This window comes from Hypanus sabinus, chromosome 12, assembly GCF_030144855.1.
Source record: "Hypanus sabinus isolate sHypSab1 chromosome 12, sHypSab1.hap1, whole genome shotgun sequence".
Classification (NCBI taxonomy): Eukaryota; Metazoa; Chordata; class Chondrichthyes; order Myliobatiformes; family Dasyatidae; genus Hypanus; species Hypanus sabinus.
The window spans coordinates 53,203,784-53,230,369 of record NC_082717.1 but is presented as its reverse complement, the minus strand read 5'-3'; the positions used below and the strand labels follow the sequence as shown (position 1 = coordinate 53,230,369).

General features: G+C 38.6%; 1 protein-coding gene across 3 annotated transcripts in view; it reads left to right on the top strand.

The window, feature by feature from the left end:
* The window catches only part of LOC132402877 (proteasome activator complex subunit 4-like), a 130,775-nt gene that overhangs the window by 57,997 nt on the left and 46,192 nt on the right, over nt 1–26,586 (top strand). For all 3 annotated transcript variants that reach the window (XR_009515117.1, XM_059985925.1, XM_059985924.1), the window contains 15 exons: nt 1,046–1,113; nt 1,526–1,741; nt 1,931–2,088; nt 3,628–3,723; nt 4,674–4,729; nt 6,110–6,166; nt 6,774–6,829; nt 7,224–7,322; nt 9,757–9,819; nt 9,999–10,094; nt 18,990–19,121; nt 21,236–21,445; nt 24,189–24,325; nt 24,508–24,561; nt 25,140–25,269. Coding sequence is in view for 2 of the 3 variants with exons in the window: in XM_059985925.1 (XP_059841908.1) it covers nt 1,046–1,113; nt 1,526–1,741; nt 1,931–2,088; nt 3,628–3,723; nt 4,674–4,729; nt 6,110–6,166; nt 6,774–6,829; nt 7,224–7,322; nt 9,757–9,819; nt 9,999–10,094; nt 18,990–19,121; nt 21,236–21,445; nt 24,189–24,325; nt 24,508–24,561; nt 25,140–25,269 (1,628 nt within the window). In the remaining variant the exon portion in view is untranslated. The remainder of the gene's footprint in view (nt 1–1,045; nt 1,114–1,525; nt 1,742–1,930; nt 2,089–3,627; nt 3,724–4,673; nt 4,730–6,109; nt 6,167–6,773; nt 6,830–7,223; nt 7,323–9,756; nt 9,820–9,998; nt 10,095–18,989; nt 19,122–21,235; nt 21,446–24,188; nt 24,326–24,507; nt 24,562–25,139; nt 25,270–26,586) is intronic.

The following is a 26,586-nucleotide window of genomic DNA, read 5'->3' as shown; positions in this document are numbered from 1 at the left end:
ATTTCAAACTGATTTTGATGTGTGAACTGTACAAATTTAGTTTTAGATATCAAATTCTGAAAATGGTGAACTAATTCAAATTAATTCAATTATGAATTATCATCTGAGGTTATTAGAATGTCTAAATCTGTCTTTGAACATTATTTGAGATTTCTGTCAGTTTTCCAGTTAATTTATTTTGAAGACAACCCTTTGACCAAATCTCAAGCCTGTTTGACTGAAAATTTGACAAAAAGACTTTGCAATTGAGCTGAAGATTTTGTTGGACATTGCATTGTAAAAGAATCCAGGTCAATCCTTAGGTCTCTGAATTGTTAGTCTAATAACAATATCATTTAGAAATTATGTGATGAATAAAACACCTGTATCCTCCATAGGAAGGAAAAAAGTGAATTTTCAAGAAGTTGTTTCATTAATCTTGCAATCTTGTTCAGAAATTATAGTGATGAATCTGGATTTTTGTGTGTGTGTGTATGTATGTGTTTTTTTATATATGTTTGTGTGTGTAAATATGTATGTGAGAAGAAATTACAAAATATGTAGTTAAGATTTAATGGATGTAGTTTGTGGAACTTGTTTTAATTGCTCTGGTTACTTGAGGGAAGATCTAGCTTGACATATGGAATTAAGTATAATTTGACACTTTCTGAAACCAGTTGAGTTGGAGAGTAAAAGTAAAGGCAGGAGTAACAAAAAATTTCTCGGGCTATTAAAGTGTGATCAGTTGCTTTCATTCACATCTGTGATGTGGCTGTTTCAAATTTTGAAGTCGAATCAATAGTAATGTGCTCATGACACAAAACTGGGCAATTTTTGATGTTTGAGCATAACTGAAAGAACAAGTTAGCATGGTAGACAGAATGTCAGGTGCTGCTGAGAGGAAGAAATTGCAAGCTGGTAGGGAAGAAAGCATGATCCTTAATGTGGTTATCAGCTTTATCCACCAAAGAAATTCTGATCAGTGATTGACTGAAAATCTACATATTTGGGTGAAAAGGAGCATATAATATTAAGACGTATCAGGATTATTTTTCATTCTTTATAGATGATGATGTATTGCAGGAGCAAGAGTTGGATAAGGAACTGCTATGGAATCTTCAGCTGTTATCGGAGGTAAAATTAACAAAGTTGAAAATAAATTATAATCAAGAAAGTGAAAAACTTGAAATATGAAGGTGAATTGTCCCCTTTTATAACAAAGGACACATTTTTATGCTTTTGATTTTTTTCCCCTTTTGGTTTAACTTATTTCCATGCTTGCTTTAGATTTTTTTGTGTTCTTCTGTATTACTAATTTGCAATTTTTGATTGAGAACCTGTAGCAACTAACCTTCTCGTATTATGTTCCACGAGAAGTTTTCTTATGCCAGGAGCATATCAAAGCTGGAAGGAGACATTATCTCCACAGCATAGACTTGGTTAATTTTCATTCAAAACTTCATTCCAAAGCAATGTTTAACAGATTCTGCAAATACTAATTACATGTCAGTAAAGGTTAATGCAGCTTATTAATTTATTTTTTCAGGTTACGCGTGTAGATGGTGATAAATTGCTGATGTACAAGGATCAACTTATAAACATTCTGCACCGAACACTACACCTAAAGTGTAAGCAAGGATATACTCTGGCTGGAAATTTGTTACATCATCTCCTTCGTTCAACTACATTAATCTATCCAAAAGAGTACTGTAGTGTACCAGGTGGTTTTGATAAACCATTCACAGAGTACTTTCCCATTAAGGTATATTATTTATTAATGGATATGATAAATGTTATTTTCTGACTTTTGTATTATGCTCCAGCAAAATAACTTAAGCATTTTTCCTATTTAGGCATCACATGCAAATAGAAGTTCTGTTGTTTTGAAATTTTATTCAAATAATATGCTATGTTTCCCTTTGTCCTCTCTTGACCCAAAATGTGTCCATAGGATTGGGCAAAGCCAGGGGATCTGTGGAAACTGGGTATTCAGTGGCATGTTCCTTCTGATGAGGAGATAACTTTTGCCTACTACTTGCTGGATAACTTCCTTCAACCTGAGCTTTCCAGACTCAAACGCTGCGCTGATGGAGAAATAGAAATGTCAAGGTTTGTTATAATATTGATGAAAAAGATGTTCTTTTGGGAATAGCTAGAGGTAAGGATGGAATAATGGGAAAAAATATATTCTCAATTCATTGTGATTTTGGTCAGAATTACTTATATTCTGGCAATTTAATAATTTTGTTCTGGATACCCTAACTTCAGCATATGTAGTTTGCATATTATCTGCACTTTCCATTGAGATCATAATAATTTTAGTTGGCTAATAAATTTGTGGGAATGAAACTGTGAACATGGAACATGTAATTGTTTGACTTAAATTCTATCATATGCAAACTAAATGCAATGCACAAGAGTGCGATGTTTTCAGCAAGACAGATAAATGTAATATCAAAATGTAGACTGGGGTAATGCTAGGAAATTTCAGTGTCTAGTGTTGACTGTTTCTGGGCACATTGTATTTGTGTAAGAGTTCTAATATTCACATAAGAGGTGCTTTGCTTCTGAACTATTTTGCATATATAAATATACTAGGAAATCTTGAATGAGTTTGAAATTTGTCGACAGCTTAATATTAACTATTGACTTTTTATAATATACATTGAGAACATCAAATATAAAACTGCTTTCAATTATCTGATAGATACTGACGTCACTTTGTCTTATGGGGGAGAATTTATAGATTTTGCATCTTCACACTCTAGTCCATTGTTTTCTGCCTTGATCTCTATGCCCACTTAGTTTTAGCTCCCATGTAATCAGCATCTGTTTCTAAGTGTCTCAGTTTTCCATTCGGTATAGCTCAAGACCCATTGTGAAACCTAACTGTTTCTTCAAAAACATGTTGCTTTCACTCGCATTTATATTGTGATCAGATCCCAATTTGTGTATCAGTGAACTGACCCTCTGCTTTCTTACTGAAGAAAGCAGTAAGAAATTTGAAAGCCTGACAATTTTTGTTTTGCTTATACCATTTGCAACCTCTCAAATTTTATGATCATCTTTCAATCATCTGCTTTTACTCACAGAGCACTGATGCAGGCCCTTTAACACAATTGGTCCATGCCAATCAAGATGACTATCTGAGCTTGTCACATTTGGCCTAAATCCATTTCAACCTTCCCTATCCGTTTTGGTTTATAAATATATTTTAAATGTTGCAATTGTGCCTGCTTTACACTTCCTGTGGCAGCTCATTCCACTTACCCACCATAGTCTGTGTGGATAAACTCATCTTCTCTGGCCCATCGACATCTTGCCTCTCCCAACATAATCTCTTCCTCTTCCATAATATGTTCTGTTCCTGGACCTTGCTAACTATTGTCTAGTTGGACGAGACCACATGTGTCTAATTCTATTTTGATGTCTCCATTTACACATGGTGAATTACCTGCTTCTGCCCTGATAGAGAATGTATTTTTAAGTCGAAGTGCTTTGGGATTGAGGGGGAAGGTATTCAAAAATCTGGAAGGAAAAACAATTTTAATGTTAAAATGTAAATATTTAGAGAACCATGTTTCAACTGCTAACTTAAGACAAATATATAAATTTTGATAATGTAATTACTTCCACCTTTCTCTCTAGGGATGATATTCACCAGAGTTTGTGTATTGTACAGAACTGCCTGATGGGCTCAGGGAGCCTGTTGCCTTTCCTTGGTGGTGACCCCATACCTGACTTGTAAGGAAATTTGATGTTGAATATAAATTGTGTTTTGTTTATTTGAATTTTATTGTTTACCATTTCCATATGTTCCTTTGAATCCGTTTCTTATGGATTTGAACATGGGAAGGCATCATACTGAAATCATGTTCCTACTTTCTATTGCATTTCAGTATGAGTTGGGTGTTATCACTTGGAACAATCCACGTTTTTCCGACTCAGTCTAGTCAGAAAGTAGGCTAATTGTAGTGCCTTTTATACTAAAACTTTTTGCTCTGGCATGCCAGGCTGTTCATTGAGCTCACATGGTTAAATTTTTCCCAGAAATATTTCAGAAAATTAAAGCTCAAATGCTACATTGAGCATGCTCAGAAATTTTAAAGCAAAAACACTTTTTAAGGTGGAGATTGCAAGATTATTAGTATCCTCTGCAAGTGGAATACACAAAATAATTTGAAATTTTATTGAAATAACCGGATTAGTATACAAATTATCTACAATTACATATTCTAATATTTTATTCCACTGTTTTATGAATACAAAGGAATTACAAAATTAACAATTAACAAATAAATGTAATAGCAATTACAAATTTAATCTGCAATCAGCAGTACCACCTTGTTAATATTCTCCAAATGGTGACAATATTGTGTGGCTTTATACATTTGAGAAATGCTTCATAACATTGATTTTAATATTTGAGGCTCAGTTATTCCTGAATTCTTCAGCAAAGTTCCACTTTGATAACTTCAGTGATATGAAATCTTGTTGCAGAGGCTTATTCATTGATTTTGTTTATTTATTTGCCTTTTTGCATCTTGAGTTATTGGTTTGTTTAATTCTGCTGCTGTTTTTAATTTCAATCAGAAATACTTATGTTGAAGTACTGATCTCCTTGTTTAATCAGTTTTAATGTGGTGCTGCAAAGTCTTGTAATATTGAAGAGCTATGCAATTATTGTCTTGCAGGGCTCCAACTCTAGTATCTTTGGAAGAGCTGAAACTTTGCATTGGTGTTAATTATGGTATGTGTCTAATTTTTATTAGAAAATATAATGAATGCTAGAGTAAGAAAGTAGATCAAGATGGAATTACTTAATCTTGAGCAGCAAGTATAGAACTGTTAATATTTCCATGCCACCCAAATTCTGGATTCCTGCATATGCTTTTACAAGTACAAACTTTCTGATTTTTATTGGTCTTATTACTTACATGACCTTAAAGTGGCACTCTTTCTTTGTCTTTTGATTTATAAGTCATTCACATTTTCAGCTAAGCTTCAGTGCTCAAAAATAATTAGGTTAAAGTACCGAATTCCATATCTAATACAGAGAGATTTTGCATTTGAGGTGATAAAATACTTGTTTAAATGTGTATTTGAAGGAATACCCCAATAATTTGCAATTGATAACTAAGTTAAGTTTAATTTAATTTGCACTGTTAAATTACATGGTTTATTTAAATGTATTTAAGGGATTGGACTTTAGAATATATTGTTAAAATGTTGTAGTGTTTGAACATATTTGAATACTTTTGTATTGAATGATTCTTAACGTCAGAATTCTCATTGATAGGTAATTAAGCGAGGCATTTTGCTGGCAGAACTTTACAGTATTTTTGTGTGCCTGTGTAGTTCTTGCCATTAATTAAGCAACCTTGGTTTTGAAGAATATTGATTTCATGTGTATAGGCTCTTTTTGAGGTCAATGGCAAGTGACACAGTTTTACTCTAAATTGCAAGCAAAATCCAGGATAATGTTTTATTATTTGGGTGATCTTCCATCAGACAGATCACTGCCATAAATGTTTACTCTAGAGAGGCATGAGCTCTACATGTGTCTTAATAAGTGTCAGATATGCTGAGCATTTCTAGCATTGTATGTAACTGTATTTAATAATTTTTTGTTTTGATTTCCAAACACAAGTTGCATCTAAAGGAATAAAACTGAATTTTCAGTGCTTTCTTTTGGAATATAGTTCTGTTTGATGAAAAATTGAACCTGAGTAATTCAGTCTATTAAAATGTTTTTAATTAATTTGAGCAGTCTGTCTTTACAATATAGTTACCAAATACATAGATTTTTGAGTTGTTATTATGAAACTACTACGTGACTGCAATCAGAAAAAAGTAATTGAAATATAATTTTGCATGGCTGAATGGCTAAAATATTGTTCCATGAGTAGTCTTACTGTATCCTTTATCATGTGCTTTCACAAAGCAAGTGTATGAGCTTCCATTCATTAGTTGGGGAAACCTGTGACAATTTTGTGTAGATTAAAACCCAACATAAAATACTATGCTTGCAGATCATTTACAGTTCATCTGAAATCCAATGGTTTTCTTAGGCTTTCAGAGTAAAATCATGATATTATTTCTGATGTGTACTCAAATTTTCACATTTCAGATACTACAAGAGAAAATTACAGGGAAGCAATTGCCCAAGTCATGAGAAAGCTGCTACGTAAGTATCAGAGAAAGGTAACAAAAATTAACTGACAAGTTTTGAATTGGTCTTTTGGGGATAGTCTGTAGTTGTTCAATTTTCTGTGGAAAATTGGGTGTGGATCAGTGTTGCATCTGCACTGGAATAGCCTGGCTTTGGGGAAGCTATGTGGAGCTTCAACACTTCAACTAGACTGTTGTCCAAATTTATTTCCGTAGTTGTGAGTAGTGTATCCAGTCTCTTTTTTATCCATGTTAGTGTACAGCCACTTTAGCACAGCTGACATGTAATATAATGGAAATTATCCACATGATGGTTTTGGCTGAAGATATTTGTTTGCATTTCTACTTCCCCTGAACTCTGAAACACTTTCACTTCTTTTTCCAAAAATCCAAGCAAGAGAAAACTAATCAGAAAGGAGCATGCATTTCCCCCCTACTTGGAGTTATAAAGGAATAAAGCACAGTAACAGACCATTTGGCCCATCTAGTCCATGCTGAGCTGTTATGCTGCTGAGTCCAATTAACCTATAGCCCACTGTATCCCTTCCATACAACAGCAACAATATTATAGATATGAAGTCCTGCTAACAATATATATAGTACTTACTTCTCTTTGTTTTTAGATCATATGTTGGATAACTCTGAAGATGACACAAAATCTTTATTTGTAATAATTAAGGTGAGAATTAAAATCAATTTAAAAAGACATTTTCTCGGCATGATACTCCAATAAATGTATTACCCAATGATTGAACCATTTTTCCTGGGAAACTAGGTTTATATCTGGTTGTATGAATTCAGTTATTATTCAGAATTCAGTTACTTATGGAGATCAGTCATGTTTTATACATAATTTTTCCCCAATTACTTTTAATGAATATTGTGTACTTACAATAGTTTGGTCATGTGATGTGTTTTGCACAGCAAAAATTGTCTTTTGAGCCTCACAATGTAAAATTTTGAAGAATCCAACAAGGTACTGGGATGGGTGATATGCTCACCACACTCCTCTGTAAGGAAAGGAATTGTTGCATTTTCCTGCTGTTAAACAAATATTATTATATTAATTTCAGATTATAGGAGACTTGTTGCAGTTTCGTGGCTCTTATAAACACGAATTTGACTCCAGATGGAAAAGCTTTAACCTTGTGAAAAAATCGATGGAGAACAGGGTGAGAATGATGTTAATAACTTTCTTTGAATAAAAGTGTGTTTGTTTTATTACTTATCCATTGATGGGGTAACTCAAGTTTTGTTCTGGTTGTTGTAAGATACAAGGTTCTTTCTATCATTTATGTGGGATATGGGCATCATTTGAAGGTCAGCATTAGTTGCTCATCTTTATTTGTCTTTAAAAAGCTGATGGTGGTGAGCCATCTTCATGAATTGGAGCTTAATATGAGTTTAATAGCACACAGTGCTATTGGGAAATGAGTTTTGAAGCTTGTGTATGGCAGTGAAGAGGAAAAGTAATAGATCTGTCTCATGACTTAGTACAACCTTATTCTCATTTGCTTGAGAGGTGCTATCAAAGCACCCCAGGGGGTGGAGGGAGGAAATGTTTTGGGCAGGGGATTGGCTATTAGTCAAGTGGATTGTTGTGTCCTAGATGATTACCCAAAGTCTGATCAATGATCCTAGATTGTTGTGGGTTCCCAGTACAGTCCTTTCTGGGACATGAGTAGTCATGTTCAATTTGTTCACATATCCATTTCAAGTATTCATTACTCCTGCTACAAAAGCCTCTTCATCTTCCTGGCCATTACAATCATTTGCCTTGGATTCTGAGAACTTTAGTTCCAGCTAATAGACTCATTTACGGAAAAGCATTAAGTTATCCATGTATCTGCATGAATTATGTCAATAGGAATTTTCCTGTTCTTTAACATAAGACATAGGAGCAGAATTGGGCCATTCAGCCCATCAACTCTACTCGAACAGTCTATCATGGCTGATTTTTTTATCCCTCTCAACCCTATTCCTCAGTCTTCTCCCTGTAACCTTTAGACGTCAGGAACATATCTACCTCTGCAATAACATGGCCTCCATAGCCGTCTGTAACAACTCTGTCTAGGCCTTTCAGTATTCAGTAGGTTTCAGTCAAGTCCTCCTCAATAGAGTACAGGCCCAGACCATGAAAAGCTCCTGCTACATTAACCCTTTCATTCTCAGATCAGGTATCATGTTCTTCCTCTGGACCCACTCCAATGCCAGCACATTGAGTTAAAGCACTCAAAATACCAAAGCAACTCAGCGGGCAGGCAGCATCAATGGAAGTGAATAAACAGCTGACATTTCAGGCTGAGACTGTCCATCAGGACTGAGGAAAAGAAGACAAGAAGTCAGAGCAAGAAAATGGGGGGAGGGGAGGAAGAAGCACAAGGTGGCATTTGATAGGTGAAATCAGGAGAGGGGAGGGGATGAAGTAAAGGGCTAGAAAGTTGATTGGTGAAAGAGATAAAGGCTGTAGGAGGGGGAATCTGATAGGACAGGGTCGAAGACCATGGAAGAAAGGGTAGGAGGAGGAGCACTAGAGACAGGTGATGTGTAGGTAAGGAGATAGGAGAGGGAGGGAAACAGGAGTGGTGAAGGAGAAGTTTGAGAAATCAGTGTTCATGTTAGTTCCTACAGCATTTTGATAAGCCCTGGATCCTTTTTCATGTGCCTAAAGCTACTGACAATACTCCAAGTGTGGTCTGACCAATGCCTATTCTAGTCCTCTCGAAATGAATCGGGTCCAGAGGTGAGGGTTGGGGCCGGTTCTGCTCGGTGACATTTATTGTGCTCTCCCTGGCGCTGGAAGCTGTGCCCTGCTCCGGCTGCTCTGGGCTTGGTCTCTGCGAGCTTCGCTGTGTGACGAACTGAGAGTGAGGCTGTGGGCCTGCTCTGGCTGATCCAGACTTTGGTCCATGGACTCACTTTTGTTCTGAATGCTGTTGCTTGCTTTATTGTTTGCATGATTTGTTTTCTCTCTGCACATTGAGTGTTGGTCTTTTAATTAAATTGGGTTCTTCTGGGTTTCTTGTTTCGTGGCTGCCTTGAAACAGATGATATTAAGTTCAGCTGTTTCCTTTTTATAACACAATTTTTAAGGTCAAGTTTATTTTTTTTGGATCAAAAGTTTTGTTACCATTTCCCTTAAAGTGCTCCTTTTATTTCCATTTTCATTTGGGAAAGCACTGTGGGATAGTCTACCAAAGTTGAATGTGTTGTATAGATTCAATTTTTAAAGACTTTTTTGAATCCTTCGTTATGATGGTATTCTCTTGTAGTGGGACTAAGATTAATTTATGTACTACTTCCTGGTTTGCTTATTTCCTTTGTGCCTTAGTGATGAATGAATTGCTCTTGGTTCAGTGAATAGAGCAGTTTCAGTATGATTCAGCATGGTAGTTAGACTTGTATCCTGATGTCATTTAGTTTGGTTTATGAGCTGTTAAAGCTGCAATAGTGAGAGCTTTGGTTATGGTGTCCCACTTTATCTCAGTACATCTCTCCTTTTTTTCTCCCTCACTAATTCTTTATCTATTCTTGTCATGTAATTAAATACATTTTACAATATTGCACGTTTCTAAAATACTGTTTTTCTCGTTGTGTAACATACAGCTTCATGGGAAGAAACAACATATCAGAGCACTGCTAATTGATCGAGTTATGCTGCAGCATGAGGTATTTCCACTCCGAGGATTAAACCTGATATTTATTGTCATGGATTAAGTTGCTGTTTTTAATACTACATGTAATTAAATCTTTGACTGAACATTAATGGAAGAACAAATGAGACAATTTTTAAGTCTTTGAATGTTGTGAGGGGTTAGACTGATTGTTAAAAATTGTTTTGTGTGCAGCTGCGAACTTTGACAATTGAAGGTTGTGAATATAAAACAATTCACCGTGATCTAATGCGAGATCTTCTGCAGTTGTCGACGAGTACATACAGTCAGGTAACGTTTCTGAATTCTTGTGATGAAAACAATAAGCGGTTCATCAAATCTAATCTTTGTTTTTTTTGCTCTGTATGAAAGCTGAATATAATCCACTTCATAGATGAGAAAATCTGCAGATGTTGGAAAACCAAGCAATGAACAAAAAGATGTTGGAACTCTGCAGACCAGGCAACATTTATGGAAAGGAATAAAAGTCAATATTTTGGGCTGAGACCCTTCATTGGGACTGGGGAGAAAAGATGAGAAGTTACAGCAAGAAGGTGGGAGGGTGGAAGGAAGAAGTACAAAGTGGTAGGACATAGGTGAAACTGGGAGGGGGAAGGGGTGAAGTAAAGAGCTGGGACGCTGATAGGTGAAAGGGATAAAGAGCTGGAGAAGGGGGAATCTGATGTGAGAGGGTGGAAGACCATGGAAGAAAGAAAAGTGAGGAGCACCAGAGGGAGGTGATGAGATAAGGTAAGGAGATAAGGTGAGAGAGGAAAAGGAAAAACGAGAATGGTGAAGGGGGAGGGGACAGTTAGCTGAAGTTTGAGAAGTCGATGTTCATGCCATCATTTTGGAGGCTACCCAGATGAAATATAAACTGTTGCTTCTCCAACCTGAGTGTGTCCTCTTCGCATGAGTAGAGGAGGCCATGGACTGACATGCTGGAATGGGAAGTAGAATTGAAGTGGGTGGCCATGGGAAGAGCCCGCTCTTCCTGGTGGACAGATCATAGGTGCTCGGCAAAGTGGTCTCCCAATGTACGTTAGGTCCCACCGATATACAGGAGGCCACACCAGGAGCACCAGATACAGTTAATGACCCCAACAGGCTCACAGTTTAAGTGTTGCCTCACCTGGAAGGACTGTTTGGGGCCCTGAATGCCAGAGAGGGAGGAGGTGTAGGGTAGGTATGGTACTTGTTCCACTTGCAAGAATAAGTACCAGGAGGGACGAATGGACAAGGGAGTCAATTAAGGAACAATCCCAGTGGAAAATGGAGGGGAGCAAAAGATGTGCTTGGTTGTGGATCCTGCTGGAGATGGCAGAAGTTACGGAGAATTATGTGCTGGGTGCGGAGGTTGCTGGGATGGTAGGTGAGGACAAGAGGAACCCTATCACTGAGCGGTGGCGGGAGAATAGGGTGAGGGCAGATGTGTGTCGTGGATGAGATACAGGTGAGGGCAACATTGATGGTGGAAGAAGAAAAGTCCCTTTTCTTAGAGGAAGGTGGACTTCTCATTGGTTCTAGAATGCAAAGCCTTATCCTGAAAGCAGATGCGGTGAAGACAGAGGAACTGAGAGAAGGGGATGATATTGACAGTGTGGGAGGAGGTATAGTTCAGGTGGCTGTGAGAATCAGTGGGTTTGTAAAAGATATCCATAGATAAGCTGTCTCCAGGATAGAAACAGATTGAGAATGGGGAGTGTTACGTATTCAGGCAACAATAAATATATGAGTTCGGCAAGGGTTTCTTATAACAAACAACACGTTTATTAAACACCGAAAACAAACCCCCCAAAAGTAAACAAACACTACCGTAACCAGAAACAGCTGCTGAGCGGCTGTTCAAACAGTTCGTAAAGTGATATTCCAAAACAGTTCTTTAAAGTGATATTCCAAAACAGTTCTTAAAGTGATATTGCCAAAAGTTCGATATGCTCACAGTCCATTTAAAAGGAGAGACTTTACAGGACGATTTAAGTTCTCTTTCACGTCGCTTGCTTCGATCCCCGACGTCGAAATTCCCACGAAGAATTTACGAAACAGAACGGCTTAAAGGCACTGACCTTTCCTTCTCCACTACCTTCAATCCTTTCTAGGTAAACCTAGGGATTAACACGAAGATAGTCAACGAAATCCTTCCAAATAAGGATCAAACGAAGGTCGCCCCCGTTTCACCGTAGAAAGCGATTCTCCTCGCTCTTTAACTTCCAACCTTGAATCTTCACTCTCCTCTAATTCCCTCGAACTAACAGAATCATAAAGAACCTGTTGGCATTAACCTTTAAACTTTAGGCATTAAATAAAAACTTCATCCTTCAACTAAACTGCGTCATCACTTCAAACACGCAGTGGCATGAAGCCAACTTGGCAAATTTAGCCACGAACTGCCCCTCTTCACAGGGTGGGGTCTACCTTTTATAACCTGTAAAAAAAAACCCGTCACATGATCTCTACTGGTGGGAAAATGACGTCATTCCACCATCACAAGACCATCACCTCAAGTCCAGTACAGCTTCAACCCCAGTCACATGACAAGGGCACCACTGTCATGTGTCACGAGTATGTAACAGGAGGGAGGGGTTGGAAATGGACCAGGTGAATTTGAGGGCAGGGTGGATGTTGGAGGCAAAGTGGATGAAGTCGATGAGATCAGTGTGGGTGCATGAAGCAGCCCCAATGTAGTCGTTGATCTAGCGTTGGAAAAGTTGGGAAGTGATACTGGTGTAGGCTTAGAACATAGACTGTTGCACAAAGCCAACAAAAAGGCAGGCTTAGCAGGGACCCATGCCAGTGCTCAGGACTACACCTTTGGTTTGGAGGAAGTGGGAGGAGCTGAAGGAGAAATTATTGAGAGTGACACCAGTTCTGCCAGATGGAGGAGAGTGGTGGTAGAGAGGAGCAGGTTGGGTCTATTACTTTAGAAAGAAGTGAACAACTTTATGATCCTCCTGATGGAGGTGTCTTGGGGCTGGATGTTTATGGTGAAAATGAGATTATTGAGGCCAGGGAACTTCAAGTCATTGAAAAGATCCAGAGGGTGTGAAGTGGCAACAATGTAGGTAGGTAGGGACTGATCTGGGGGGATAAAGCAGAGTTGAGGTAAGCAGATATAAGTTCAGTGGGGCAGCAACAAGCAGAAACAATTGGTTTACTTGGACAGGCAGGTTTGTGGATCTTGGGTAGGAGGTAGAAACAGGAGGTGTGGGGTAAGGAACTATGAGGTTGCAGTCAGTGGATGGGAGATCCCCAATGTTAATAAGGTCAGTGATAGTGTAGGTGACAATGGCCTGGTGCTCCTTAATAGGGTCCTGTTTGAAGGGTAAGTGAGAGGAGGTGTCTGAGAGTTGTCACCTGGCCTCAACAAGGTAGAAGTCAGTCTGCCAGACTACTGCAGCACCCCGTTCGTTATCTGTAGGTTTTGTGAGGTTAGAATCAATGCAGAGAGAGTGGAGAGCAGTGCATTTGGAAGGAGTGAGGTTCGAATTGGAGAGAATTTCTGCCATCTCTAACAGGATCCGGCACCAAGTACATCTTTCTCTCCCCTTCACTTTCCACTTTCCTATGCAACTCCCTTTTCCATTCATCCCTCCCCACTGATCTTCCTCCTGCTATTTGTCCTTGCAAGTGGAAGAAGTGCCATTCCTTCCTCATTCAAGGCCCTAAACAGTCCTTCCAGGTGAGACACCACCACAACCTGTTGGGGTCAACTACTATACCTGGTGCTTTTGGTGTGGCCTCCTGATGTATCGGTGAGACTCAACATGGATTGGGATACTGCCTCACTGAGCACCTACACTCCATCTACCAGAAAAAGTGGGAACCCCCGTTGGCCACCCACTTCAATTCTACTTTCCATTCCCCTCTGACATCCCAGTCCATGGCCTCCTCTTCTGGTGTGATGAGGCCACACTCAGGTTGGAGGAGAAACACCTTATATTCTGGCTGGGTAGCCCTAGGACTGATGGCATGGACATTGAAAATTGCTCCCCACCACCTCACAATTCCCATTCCCGTTTTCTTCCCTCACCTCATCCCTGTACCTGCCATCACCTTCCTCTCATGCTCCTATCCCTTCCATTTCTTCCATGGTCTTCCACCCTCTTCCAATCAGATTCCCCCTTCTCCAGCTCTTTATCTCTTTATCTGTTGCACCTCTCAGCTCTCCAACTCTTTACTTCACCCCTCCCCCTCTCATGGTTTCATCTATCACCTACCACCTTGTACTTCCTCCTCCTTCCCCCCCCCCACCACCCACCTTCTTGCTCTAACTTCTCCTCTTATTTTCCAGTCCTCTCAGCCGAAAACATTGACTATACTTTTTTTATCCCACAGATGTTGCCTGGCCTGCTGAGCTCCCCCAGCATTTTGTCTATGTTGCATTGCACAATCCACTTCATGTTCATCCCTATTAATCTTTTTCAAGTAATTTTCTCTTGCTCTCAATTATTTTATGATCATCTTACCATCTCCCCAAGAAATGTAGACATATCTTATTATTTACCTGATTATCTATTATAATATCAATGTGTACCCTAATTCTAAACAAGATTTTATAAAGTTCCTTTTACAATTTAACATGAATTTTATCTTTGAAACTAAAACATCTTGCATGATTAAACAAAGAAGTGCAAGTGATCAAATACACAATGAGTTGAATGAATTAAACTGACTATCTGATACTGAATCGGATGCTGAAGGTATCAAACTGCTTGAAGGACAACCAAACTAAAATGTGAGGTTGTTGCAGATTTGACAGCTTAACCTGCAAATCATCAATTCTTACACCATGGTGAAAGTGAACAAGACAGGAGTTTCAAGATGAGGCAACACTTGTGAGTCTGTTGGGGTCATCTATTGCATCTGGTGCCTCCCGGTGCAGCGAGACCTGACGCAGGTTGGGGGACCACTTCGTCAAGCACCTCTGCTCCGTCTGCCACAGCAGACAGGATCACCCGGTTGCCACCCACTTCAACTCTGCTTCACGTTCCCATTCAGATATGGCCTCCTCTACTGCCACAATGAGGCCAAACCTCGGGGTGGAGGAGCAACACCTCATATGCCATCTGGGTAGTCTCCAGCCTGGTGGTATGACTATTGAATTCTCCAACTTCCGGTAATTCCATCCCTCTCCCTTCCCCCACCCCAATTTCACTCTGCCTCCTCTTCTAGCTGCCTATCACCTCTCTCATGATTCTGCCTTCTTCTACTACCCATAGTGCTTTCCCCTTACATTCCTTCTTCACCTCTCCTGCCTATCCCCTCCCTGCTTTCCCTCCCGCTTCCCCTCCCCCACCCCTTGATCTTTCCTCTGATTGGTTTTTAACCTGACATCCACCAGCCTTCTCCTTCCCACCCTTCCCCCACCAGCCTTCTCCTTCCCACCCTCCCCTCACCTTCTTTATAGGGCCCCTGCTCCCTCCCTCTTCAGTCCTGAGGAAAGGTCTCAGCCCAAAACGTTGACTGCTCGTTTCCACGGATGCTGCCCAACCTGCTGAGTTCCTCCAGCTTGTTGTATGTGTTAGTTTCAAAATGTGCTGTCCAAGCTGTTCTGAAGAAGTACAAAGAAATGAGCAAGGTGGGGGACCAGAATCGCAGTGGTCGGCCACGGAAACTGATTGCAGCAAACAAGAGATACATCAAGCTGATATCCCTGCCAAATCGGGAGAAGTCCAGCACTGCTATCAGGTCTGAACTCTCAGAGAACACTGGAGCTCAAGTACACCCCTCTACAGTCCAGAGAAGTCTTGTCAGAAGTGGTCTTCATGGAAAAATTGCTGCCAAAAAGCCATTCCATAACTCCATAAGGTCATGAGACATAGGAGCAGAAATAGGCCATTTGGCCCATCAAGTCTGCTCTGCCATTCAATCTGTTTTCTCCTCCTCAACCCCATTCCCTGGTTTTCTCCCTGTAACCTTTGATGCCATGTCCAATCAAAAACCTATCAATCTTTGCCTTAAATACACTCATAGGTTTGGGACTATATTTCTAAAAATAGAGCTGGTGATCTTGACAGAATTCATGGAATCAATATTTGAGTTGTACAAGTTTTCATCCATCATGCAAATACCATTAGGGAGGCATCTGATACACATTCTGCAGCAGGACAACGACCCCCAAGCACATGGCCATGGTCATAAAGAACTATCTTCAGCAAACACAAGAACAAGGAGTTCCGTAAAAGATGGAAAGGCCTCCACAGAGCCCTGAACTCAACATCATCCAGGTTGTCTGGGATTATCTGGAGGGACAGAAGCAGGCGAGACAGCCAAAGTCTGCAGAAGAACCGTGGCAAGTTCTCCAAAATGCTTGGAACAACCTAGCAGTCTATTTTCATATAAAGCTGCACAACAGTGTACCTAGAAAATTGATGTGGTTTTAAAGGCAAAGGATCCACACCAGATATTGATTTGATTTCATTTTTTTTTACTGTTTATAGTAAATTTTCTGATATTTAGAAACTTTTCATTACATAGAAAGTTCTCATTTAATTACTTTTGAAAGCATCTTCGTTTTACAGATTTTTTAATGTGTGCCTATGACTTTTGCACTGTACTGTATATAATCATAAGGGGTGTAGGTGGCTCGTGAGTGAGTTTTTCCTCAGTAGGGCATCTAAAACTGCAGATCATCAATTTAAATTAAGAGGGAAAAGACGCAAGAGGTATCTGAGAGGATACTTTTCAGAGTGGTGAGGGCATATAGAAGGAGCCGCCATTGGAAGCTGTAAGGGGGTTTAAAAGACAGGTACATGGATAGAAAATGTTTAGAGGAATTTGAGTGAACTATAAGCAAATCAGACCAGCTTGGCATGTAAAAGTTGAGTCAAAGGGCTTGTTTCCATACTACATAACTCTACAATGCTGTAACTCTTCTAATTAGTCAAAACATATAATAACCCCTTACAGCCAGTAATATCAGTTAGCTAATTTTACTTCATTTACTCTTTTGCCTGATTCTTAGAGGACAGCTGTCATCCAACTTGTACTGACCTGTTTTTTTAAGTTTGCCATAAGTTTTTTAAATTATTAATAAAACAAATTCTAAGTAAAGTCATTGTAAAATAAGGATCCAAAAGGAAATTGAATTGTATGTATACATCCAATTATTAACCATCAAATCAATTTTCACAGGAAAGCTAAACTTGAGTGTGACTCCCTTCTGTAATCCCAAGATAGATGAAAATGCTGATTCAACTTTGTATATTGAAATGTTTTTATCAAGTTTTAGTTTTGATTTGTTACACCTTGCCTCCCAATTTAGGCAAGATACAGTATCTCTAAATATGTAATCATGTACGTCCATCATGATTATATGTGACCCCCAGTATTCATTTTCTAATACTAAAAACTTATTTCCCTTATTGCTCTGTTGTATTTTTAAAGATCTTTATCCTTGCAGTCAAATTGGATTTAATTGTTTATTATTGATTTAAACATTGTATTTACTACAAATTTTGGGTGAACACTTTGGAAAAGAAGGCAAGACCAACAGAAAAAGTATTTTTAATAATCTACAAAAATCTTGATAATGTCAAACTTGGACTAAAAACAAATTATTTAAATTGATAATATAAATGCTGCCTCTCAAAATGAAAATAATACATTCTGGGTTTCCTGGAGCATTCTATGATGGATCCAGAGGGAAAAGCCTCTTATAAGACTTGTCTTTATAAAGTGACAAAGTTAATATTAATCTCAGATTAATGAATATTCTGTGTAAAAGAAATCACATTGCTACAGAATTGAGACTGACACATTTAAGTTCTAAAGTAAAAATCAAGCTTAAAGGCAATTTCTTAGGTGTGTTTAATTACATGTCACATGTATAGAAAACTAAATGTGACCAGTGTACATTGTATCCAGAAATAAATGTCCATGGGGAAAAGAGGTTTCATATATAGCCAAGCAAGGAAGTTAGTGATAGTATTGAATTAAAGCATGCAAGCTGGGGTAGTTTTATCAACCAGCAAAAGGCCACAATGTTGAAATGCTGATCTTGAGATATGTGAGTTATCTGACTATAAATGCATCTTGTGTATAAATAAAGAAAATGGCAAAAGTAAATATAGGTTCTTTGGAGGACAGTAAAAGAATTTATAGTGGGTACTCAGAAAGCAGCAAAGAAACCTTGTATTTTTTTCACAGTTAGAGATGTACATGTCTCTGATAAAGCAGGGAACCTACCCTTGCTGTGTGAGACCTGAAAAGTAATTAATATCAATAAAGGAAAGTGTCGGAGTAATCAAGGGTACAGAGAACAAATTACCCTGGCATAGATAGCATTAGGCTTCTAAAAGAAGCAGCTGCAGAGGTAATCAATCAGTGGTCATTCAAGAGTTAGAGGTAGCCAATCAATACATCCATGGTCATTTCTGCAAGTTTCCTAGATTGTGCAATAGTTGGAAAATAGCAATAGTAAAACTAGCAATTAAGAATGTTGATATAGCAGTTAAAATATACAATAGTTTAATTGGTAAGGGTAACCATTGTTTTAATGAAGGGAAATTTTATTTGACAATTCCGTTAAGAACTTTTTAAAGGTTTAAGTAACAGGTAGGTGGTTGTGAGGTGCTGTCAGAGTAGATCAAATGAGTGACCATAGTGCATTTTGTAGACTGCACGCATTGGAGGTTTGGTGCATTAGTGGAAGGAGTGAATATTCAGGATTACAGATGGGCTGCTAATCAAGCCAATTGCTTTGCCTGGATGCAGTTTAGCTTCTTGAGAGTTGGAACTGCAGTCATCCAGGCTAATGGTATGTATTCCATTGTACTTTTACCTTGCAGATGGTGAAGGACTTCGGAGCTTGGAGCTGTTTCATCTGCCACACAAACTTAAATTTTTTATAACCACAGTATTTATATGGCTGTTTGAATTGAATCGTTAGTCTATAAGTCACCTCCTCAGCATTATGATGGTGATATAATTTAGGCTATTTGATTGGGGTTGATGTCATTTTGCAAATGTTTATAAATGAAATTTAGGAAGTTAATATTTAGGCATAGGAAGGATTTAGAAAGTGAAATGTGTTCGTTAATATATAGAGTTGGCATACAAAGATTTGGAAGTGTACTGATTTTATATTGAGATGTTAAGATCGCATTTGGAGAACTGTGTTTTGTACAAAACAATGTTTTGAAATAAGTTTTTTTTAAAAAATCAATATGATGTCTGTATTTGCAGGTGCGAAGTAAAGCCCAGCATGTTTTCTTCACAGCTTTGGGGACTTACAATTTTTGCTGTCGAGATCTTATTCCACTGGTGCTGAAATACTTGCGCCCTGACAAACAGAATACGAGTCAGCAACAATTGAAAGTAAGTATTTGGCATTTGTTGAAGCATTGAACAATCTTTGACCTTGTAATGATCTAGTTGTATTGAATTTACAGTAAGAAGTTGTTATATTAGGTGATTTTAACTTTTCAGATATTGTACAAGTATTAGATGGGATAGTTGTCAAATGTGTTCAAGAAAGTTTCCTTCTTCAAAACATAGAAGTCCCAGCAAGAGATCATGTGATACTGGATCTGCTGTTAGTGAATGAGACAGGATAGATGACAGAAGTTTGTGTAGAGGAACAATGCCATTAGTTTCAAAGTAAATATGCGAAAAGGTAGGGTCTAGTTCACGGGTTGAGTTTCTAAATTGGAGAAAGGTCAACTTTGATGGTATCAGAAATGATCTGGCAAGTGCAGATTGGGACAGGCTGTTTTCTGGCAAAGGTGGAGGAATTATATTGTGTAAGCTGTGCCCTTGTTTTAATATTGTTTATAATAAGAAAGGACTTTTCTTAAAACGTAAGTTGTGACTTGTGTTTTTTTCTTTGATATTTGTTTTAAGAAGGTCCTGTGTCTCACAGCAGGCTAGATGAGTTTTTGATCATGGTCAACCAGGAATTAAGTTCACACCTTCCTGTTAGTTGTGTCTTCTCTAATCTGTTAGTGAATTGTGCAGTGTTAGCTTGATCTGGTCTCCTACTCATTGTTACTGGAAGTTAATGTCACCATATTGCATTCTGACGTTATGTCTGACATTTGAATGATTCTTTTCTTGTGATGAACATAGTTCTGTGTATGCACTAAGATTTCCACTTTCTGCAGAGATTGTCTGCTGATTTCCTTGATTCTTTTTCCAATGTAGCCCCTTCATTTCTATCTAATGACTTGAATTATTAGTGATTTTTTTCATCTCTTATTGATTGGAGGGAATAAGACACCTTTATTTATTATTTAAAACACCTTTCTTTTTCTCCTTGGTTACATCTTTGTGATAGAATTGTGTTGCTAGGTTTCTAGGTTGTCTATTCTGGACTTAGTTCAGTCCTCAGTTGCGTTGTTTTTTCTACAAAACTAACAGACTGTTTTGGATTGCGCTCATACTCCAGATGCACCCAGTCAAAGTGGGCAGTGGTTCTTGTGAATGTTGGGAACTTCTGTGATGCTTTTGTACTTGTCTAAAGGACTCAGACATGTAGACATTTGTTGGGGAATTAGCATTGGGGTCAATCATTTTAGAGGGTTTATAACCAATTTGAGGGTAAGACTTTACATAAGAAATTTAAATCATCACCTGAACTCCAGAAATGAAGTGGAAGTAACTGCTTTCCGTATCAAGGCAGCATTTGATTTGGTTTGGCATCAAGGAGCACTAGCTGAACTTGACTCAATGGGAATCAGCTCATTTGCTTTAGGAGGAAATGCTAATTGTTTCCAAATATTTTCTTTATGGATTTTTATTTTTTTTTCAGCTTGTCTTAGAAACAATTTTACTTTTATGGCAAATATTAATACAAGGGCTCCCCAAGTTATGAATGACCTGATTTACGGAAACCCAACTTTACACAAACTCTCCCGTACATTTTCAAAGCAGTTTTCAAGATAATAAACTGTTAAATGGTTCTCATTAAATACATTACAGAATATATTCCATTAATTTGATTATGGAGACAAAAGCAACTGCTGATGCTGAAATCTAGAGGAACTCAGTGAGTCAAGCAGCAAAGGGATGGTTAGTGTTTTGGGTCAAGACACTGCATCTGAAACACTGACTATCCTTCTGCTTCTACGGATATTGTTTGACCTGCTGAGTAACTTCACTGTTTTTTTTTAGTTTACTTGTATGAAGAGTTGGGGTAAATTTTCAAAGAAAAGAAAATTATAGCAAGTGTAAGTAGCATGAAATGATGGGGGTTATTTATATTTGAACAGTACATTTTGAATTCTGGGGAAATTGGTTTACAGACAGTTCTCAGGAATGGAATCCTTTCATAACCTGGGGATTGCATGTACCTTGATTTGAAATATGAAACACTTGTTTCTTGTTCCAATTTGCAAATAATTACTTTGTAATGATTTATTTTTCCGTCATTCATTCTTCCAAATCTCTTTTGTTTTTCCACTCTCATTGATGGTTGCCTCTTTTGCAACTAGGGTGCTCTGTACTGTCTACTTGGGAACCCCAATGGAGTCTGCTTGGCCAATCTCCATGACTGGGACTGCATCATTGCAACATGGCCAGCTATAGTCTGTTCCGGACTCAACAAAGCAATGTTTCTCGAGAAGCCTTCCATTGTTCGCCTGTTTGATGACCTTTCAGAGAAAATCCATAGACAGTATGAAACCATTGGCTTAAATTTTGAGGTAAGTAATTTGCAGTGTTATAGTTGAGCACACAAAATGTTGAGCAGTTTTTATTGCCTTCAGATTTGATAAAAAAGATCCCCATTTGAGCATGAAGCCATGTCTCTGCTGTTTATGTTACTTAATTTCTTGGGTGTGCTGATGGTTGGTTGATTGGAACAGGTATTATGTAAGCAGTGCAGCAATGTAAATAAGGTGAATGCAATTCTTCTTTTCCAACAAAATACAGCTGACTATCCAAAGGAATAAATGAGACTGACCCTACTTTGAGCATTACCTGAGATTTTCAGATAAAAGGAAACAGCAATAAGAAGCTGAAACCAGGAAAGTGATATGCTTAATTCAAAACAAGTAGAAGATGTCATTGCAGGACTTAAGTTTCCTGGCTGATTTTATTTTAATAACTTTGTGACAAAACATGGGGAAAGGCTTTGAAAATAGAAAAAAACTGGTCATTATCATGATACTGAGTTTTGCCAACTCTCCTGGAATGCAGCTGTTAAGTTAATCTTCAGGATGTTCTCTTGAGCACCTTGGCAGAAGCTAGGTGTGAAAAATATTGTTTGTTGAATTAAATTTATTTTTCCCAGGGTTACAAAATCAAAAATTATGGAATGCCTGAGCAGTAACATTTTCACACAGAGGGTGGTCAGTACATGGAATGAGCTGCCACAGGAAGTGGTTGAGGCACACGAACAAAACTTAAAAGGCATTTGGACAAGTACGTGGACAGGAAAAGTTTAGAGCAATGCAAGATAAACATGGTGAATGGGACTAGCTTAAATAGTCATTCTGCTTGGCGTGGACTGACAGCAAAAGAGCCTGCGTCCATGCTGTATCTGCCTTTCCCATAGCTTTTGACTTCTGACCTCGAGTACAATTGGATTTCGTCTAAGAATTTTATTTGGAAGTGTTATTAGAAGAAAAGAATGTAGCAAGAAAAAGCAACTTGATGCTGATCTGCCACCCGAAAACCTTGTGATCTTTTATATCAGACTTGAATGTGTTACGTACCCTGTAACTGGGTCACTTACCAGCAAAGATAGAGAGGTCCGTTGAAGTCTGATGGTACTATTTTAACAGTATTTATTGATAAAAATACACAAAATAATATCACTGCAAACCTACAGATAATATACGTCGTCAATACTAAATCTAAATGCGTGGGTATAATAATAATCAATAAGAAATAGCTCTTTCGTTGTCTAGGGGATAATGTATTGTCCGATGGAAATATAAAAGTCACTCTTAGTTCGTTCAAGCTGCAGCGTTTTGGTTTGAGAGAAAGACGGGTTTAAAACTTGCCCAGGCCTTTTATGATGTCTATCCTTCGAGTCGTTGGGAGTTGGTTTCCCCGTTGTTAGCTAAAAGCCAATCTCCCGTGGTAAAAGCTACTGGTTCTGAGGCAAATGGAACCGAACGCACGTGGCCTCCTCTCACCGGCTTCCGCTATTACGGGATCACTAGCGTTTCTTCTGGTGCGTCTGAGGGGCTGTTCCCACAGACCCTCTTTTATCCTGACTCACAGGGTCTCAGATGTCAATCAGGTTGGGGGTGATGCAATCCCTCCCTCAACCAGCCTACTTTGCCTGAGGGCATCCACGTAGCACAGTATTGTAATACACAAGTTCGTCTCCAAGAGACAATGGCCGTTTCCCGTAGCTTTATGTCGCCGGGGGGAACAAGACATTCCGCACGTCTCTCTCTCTCATTTCCTGGGTCTCCTAACCCAAATCAATAGTGATCTTGCGATTCTCACAAAGGAGGGGGCTACCTTGCACCCTTCGGCCCCTCAGAGCTGTGGTACGTTCATAACAAATGAAAAAGAGGTATCTTAAATTCAGATACCTGGAATTTTGTGGTTATTGAAATTATGGTGTTTATGTTGTAAAAAAAAATGCAGAACGTGTTAAATAGATCTAGGATATTGCCCAATAGATAAGTGAGGCTTTTGTCAGTGGTCAGGGTCAACTATGAATGTTGCTCCCTAGCGGTCTAGATACCACTAACCTGGGCAAAAGGATATGGAGAGCAAGCTGTTGCCCATGTAGCAAGCTCCCCTCCACACATCTGATGAACCTAAAGGAATGGCAGAGATCAGTACAGTTTGGCATAGCAGGAGTCAGCGTTGAACTCAACGTAGGACTGCCTTAGGGACTTCAGATCCGGATTTTTCCCTTGGGGTTTCCTCCTGGAGCCTTCCCCATGAGTGGGTATAGCCGCAAGGCAGTGGAGGTTTGAGATCAGAACTTTCCTTCTGGATGAGCTGCCAAGCATGGCTGATGAGCTCCTTCTGCTTGAAGCGACTGGTTTTAAGGTGCCAGCAACCCACCTGTGCTCCTTCTCCTGTTAATAGAAACAGTTCGGCTTGGTAGCTAAGCCATATGTGAAGGCCAGGAGTTGGACTTGGTTGTCAGAGGCTATTTGAGTTGCACTTATTGGGCGCATTTAATAGGTAGTGGGAGCTTGTCCCCATTTCTACTCCCGGCTATAATAACTGTAAGGAGCCAATAATAAATAACTGCACAATCATTACCAAATCTGTATTTTTAGTTATATTTACATGTTAGTTATTTTTCTTAGAGGGCTTTGTCCGTGATTCCCATTAACTCCAGTCTACATAGGGCTTCTTGATGCCATACCCGATCAAAATGCAGGCTTGATGTGAAAAGCACTTATTTTACCTCTACCTCTGGAGTTCAAGAAGTGATTTTAAGTTTCTTATATAAGCTGCTATGCTTAGCTTTCAGATTGCTGTATTGAGGTTTCTGCATCCTTGTGCCAGACAATTGATCCAGCTTGTGGTATGTCTCCTCTTACGGGTAAAGAGATTGAAAATGGAATTCAGAATCAAATTGCGAAAAATAGTGAGTCCTTAAGGTATGTGGAAAGACCTCTTTGGTTGGACATGCTGGCGAAGTAAAATTTAGCAGTAGATTTAATGATCTCCTTAATAAAAATATTTATTTTTAATATAATATAATTAAATATTTAAATATTAATAAAATATAAAATCGTTATAGATATATAATATATATTTTAAATATTTTTTATTGTTTTAGGAATTATGAAAAACTAATCAATACCTTGTTGGACCTTCTTGAACAGAGAAACTTGTAAGTTTTAAAAATGCTGTTTTCAGTTTGATAGCATTGTAGTCGCTGCCTTTTACTGCAAATTAGGTATGAAGATCAATCAGTCATTTAGTCTAAATTCCCAGGTTCAAGTATGATGGGTTCCTGTTGTGGGAGTGCTGGAATTCCACTGCTCGTGGGATTATTTCAGAATGGTTTTCTTCCTAAGGAGAAAAAGAAATAAGAGGACCAAATTTGGGAAAAAGTACAACTACGTGCCACAAGCTCATCCCATTAAGATGCAATTCATAATTGTGTAATATTAGGTAAAGTCTTAAGGACTACAAAATTATCCTAATAGCGTTCAAAGGTCGAAGAATAGGTGGAAGATTCGCATGCACAATCCTAGGCCTGTATTGGTTGGGATTGTCTTTTTAGTTTGTAATATCAGACTGTTTCTACTGAAAAGTATAATGCATGATGTATAATATCTGAATCTTGACAGCAATGAATCTTCAGGATTAATGATTGAGTTATTTCTGTAAAGTCAAACTCTACTACTGAAGGACAGAAGTGGGTATTTAAATATTGTAATACCTTAATTCTTACCTTTTTTTTAGACCATGGAAATTTGAACAAATAGCTGTTGGTTTTCTGTCCCTCCTTCTGAGAGATGATGTACCCTTACCTATGAGAGCAATCAGATTCTTCATTCAGAGCCTTAATCATGATGCTTTAGTAATACGGAAGGTAATATTTTAACAAGTTTGTCTTGTTGTTCTAAATTTTGCACGTTCAGTGACCAGGAATAGAGTGATTTGAATGCTGGCACTCCATCAACTACATGAAAAAGAGGGACCTTGAGAATGATATTTATGATGAGTCTAGTCAAATTCACAAGCACAGTGTTGAGCCAGTAAGGGACTTTAGTACCAAAATTAAATATCAAACTTGACTTGCTAACCAGAAGACTGTAATGAAAAGCAAAGGAGATGAGAAACTGTAGGCCTAAATGAATCAATGTTTCAACGTAGAGGTGTTAGAAGAAAAATAAAGTACCAAGTCCACTAGCAATTTTAAGAATTTTTGCCAGAAAATTTAAGTTGATCATTTCTCTAATGCTATTGTTGAACTCAAACTTAATAATCCTTTCAGGCTTTGGAAATCAAGCCTTTGATTAACTACTTGTGAATTATGTAGACTGGAAAATAAAAGCAAGATCTGAAACCAAAGGACCATAAGACCAGGGGAAAGTCAGTGGTCGGGTCTCTGGCACTGAGTCTGCCTCTGTTATGCAGACAGGAAGGGGGAAGAAGAGACAGATTGTGGTGATAGGAGATTCATTAGTGGAATGGACAGGAGGTTCTGTGGACAAGAACGAGATTCCCAGATGGTATGATGCCTCCTGGCTGCCAGGGTCCAGGATAAATGGGAGTGTGAACAGCCAGAAGTTGTGGTCTATATAGGTACCAATGACATGGGTAGGATGAGACATGAGGTTCTGCATAGGAAATCAGGTGCTAAATTAAAGGGCAGGACCTCCAGGGTTTTGATCTCTGGATTGCTACCCATTCCATGTGCTAGTGAGGCCAAAACTAGGACAATTATACAGTTTAACACATGGCTAAGGAGTTGGTGTAGAACATAAGGGGGGGGAAGAACATAAGGGTTTTTGATCATTGGGCTCTCTTCTAGGGAAGGTGGGACTGACACAAAAGGGATGGTTTGCCCCTGAACTGGCAGGGGACTAATATCCTAATGGGAAGTTTGTCAACGCTGCATGGTGGGGTTTAAACTAGAATTGCTGGGGGATGAGACCAGAGCATCAGAACAGTTAGTCGAGAGGTTGTGGAGGCAGATGTTGGTAAGGTCAGAGACAAAGTTAGGAATCAAAAGAGTGAGCGTGGTGTGGCAAAATCAAAAAGGGTTGAACAGGATTGAAGGTGTTGTATCTGAATAAGGTATTGAACTTGTAGCACAGTTGCAGATTGACAGGTATGGAATAGTTGGCGTCACAGAATCATGGCTGATAGATTATAGCTGGGAGCTTAATGTCCAAGGATTCAT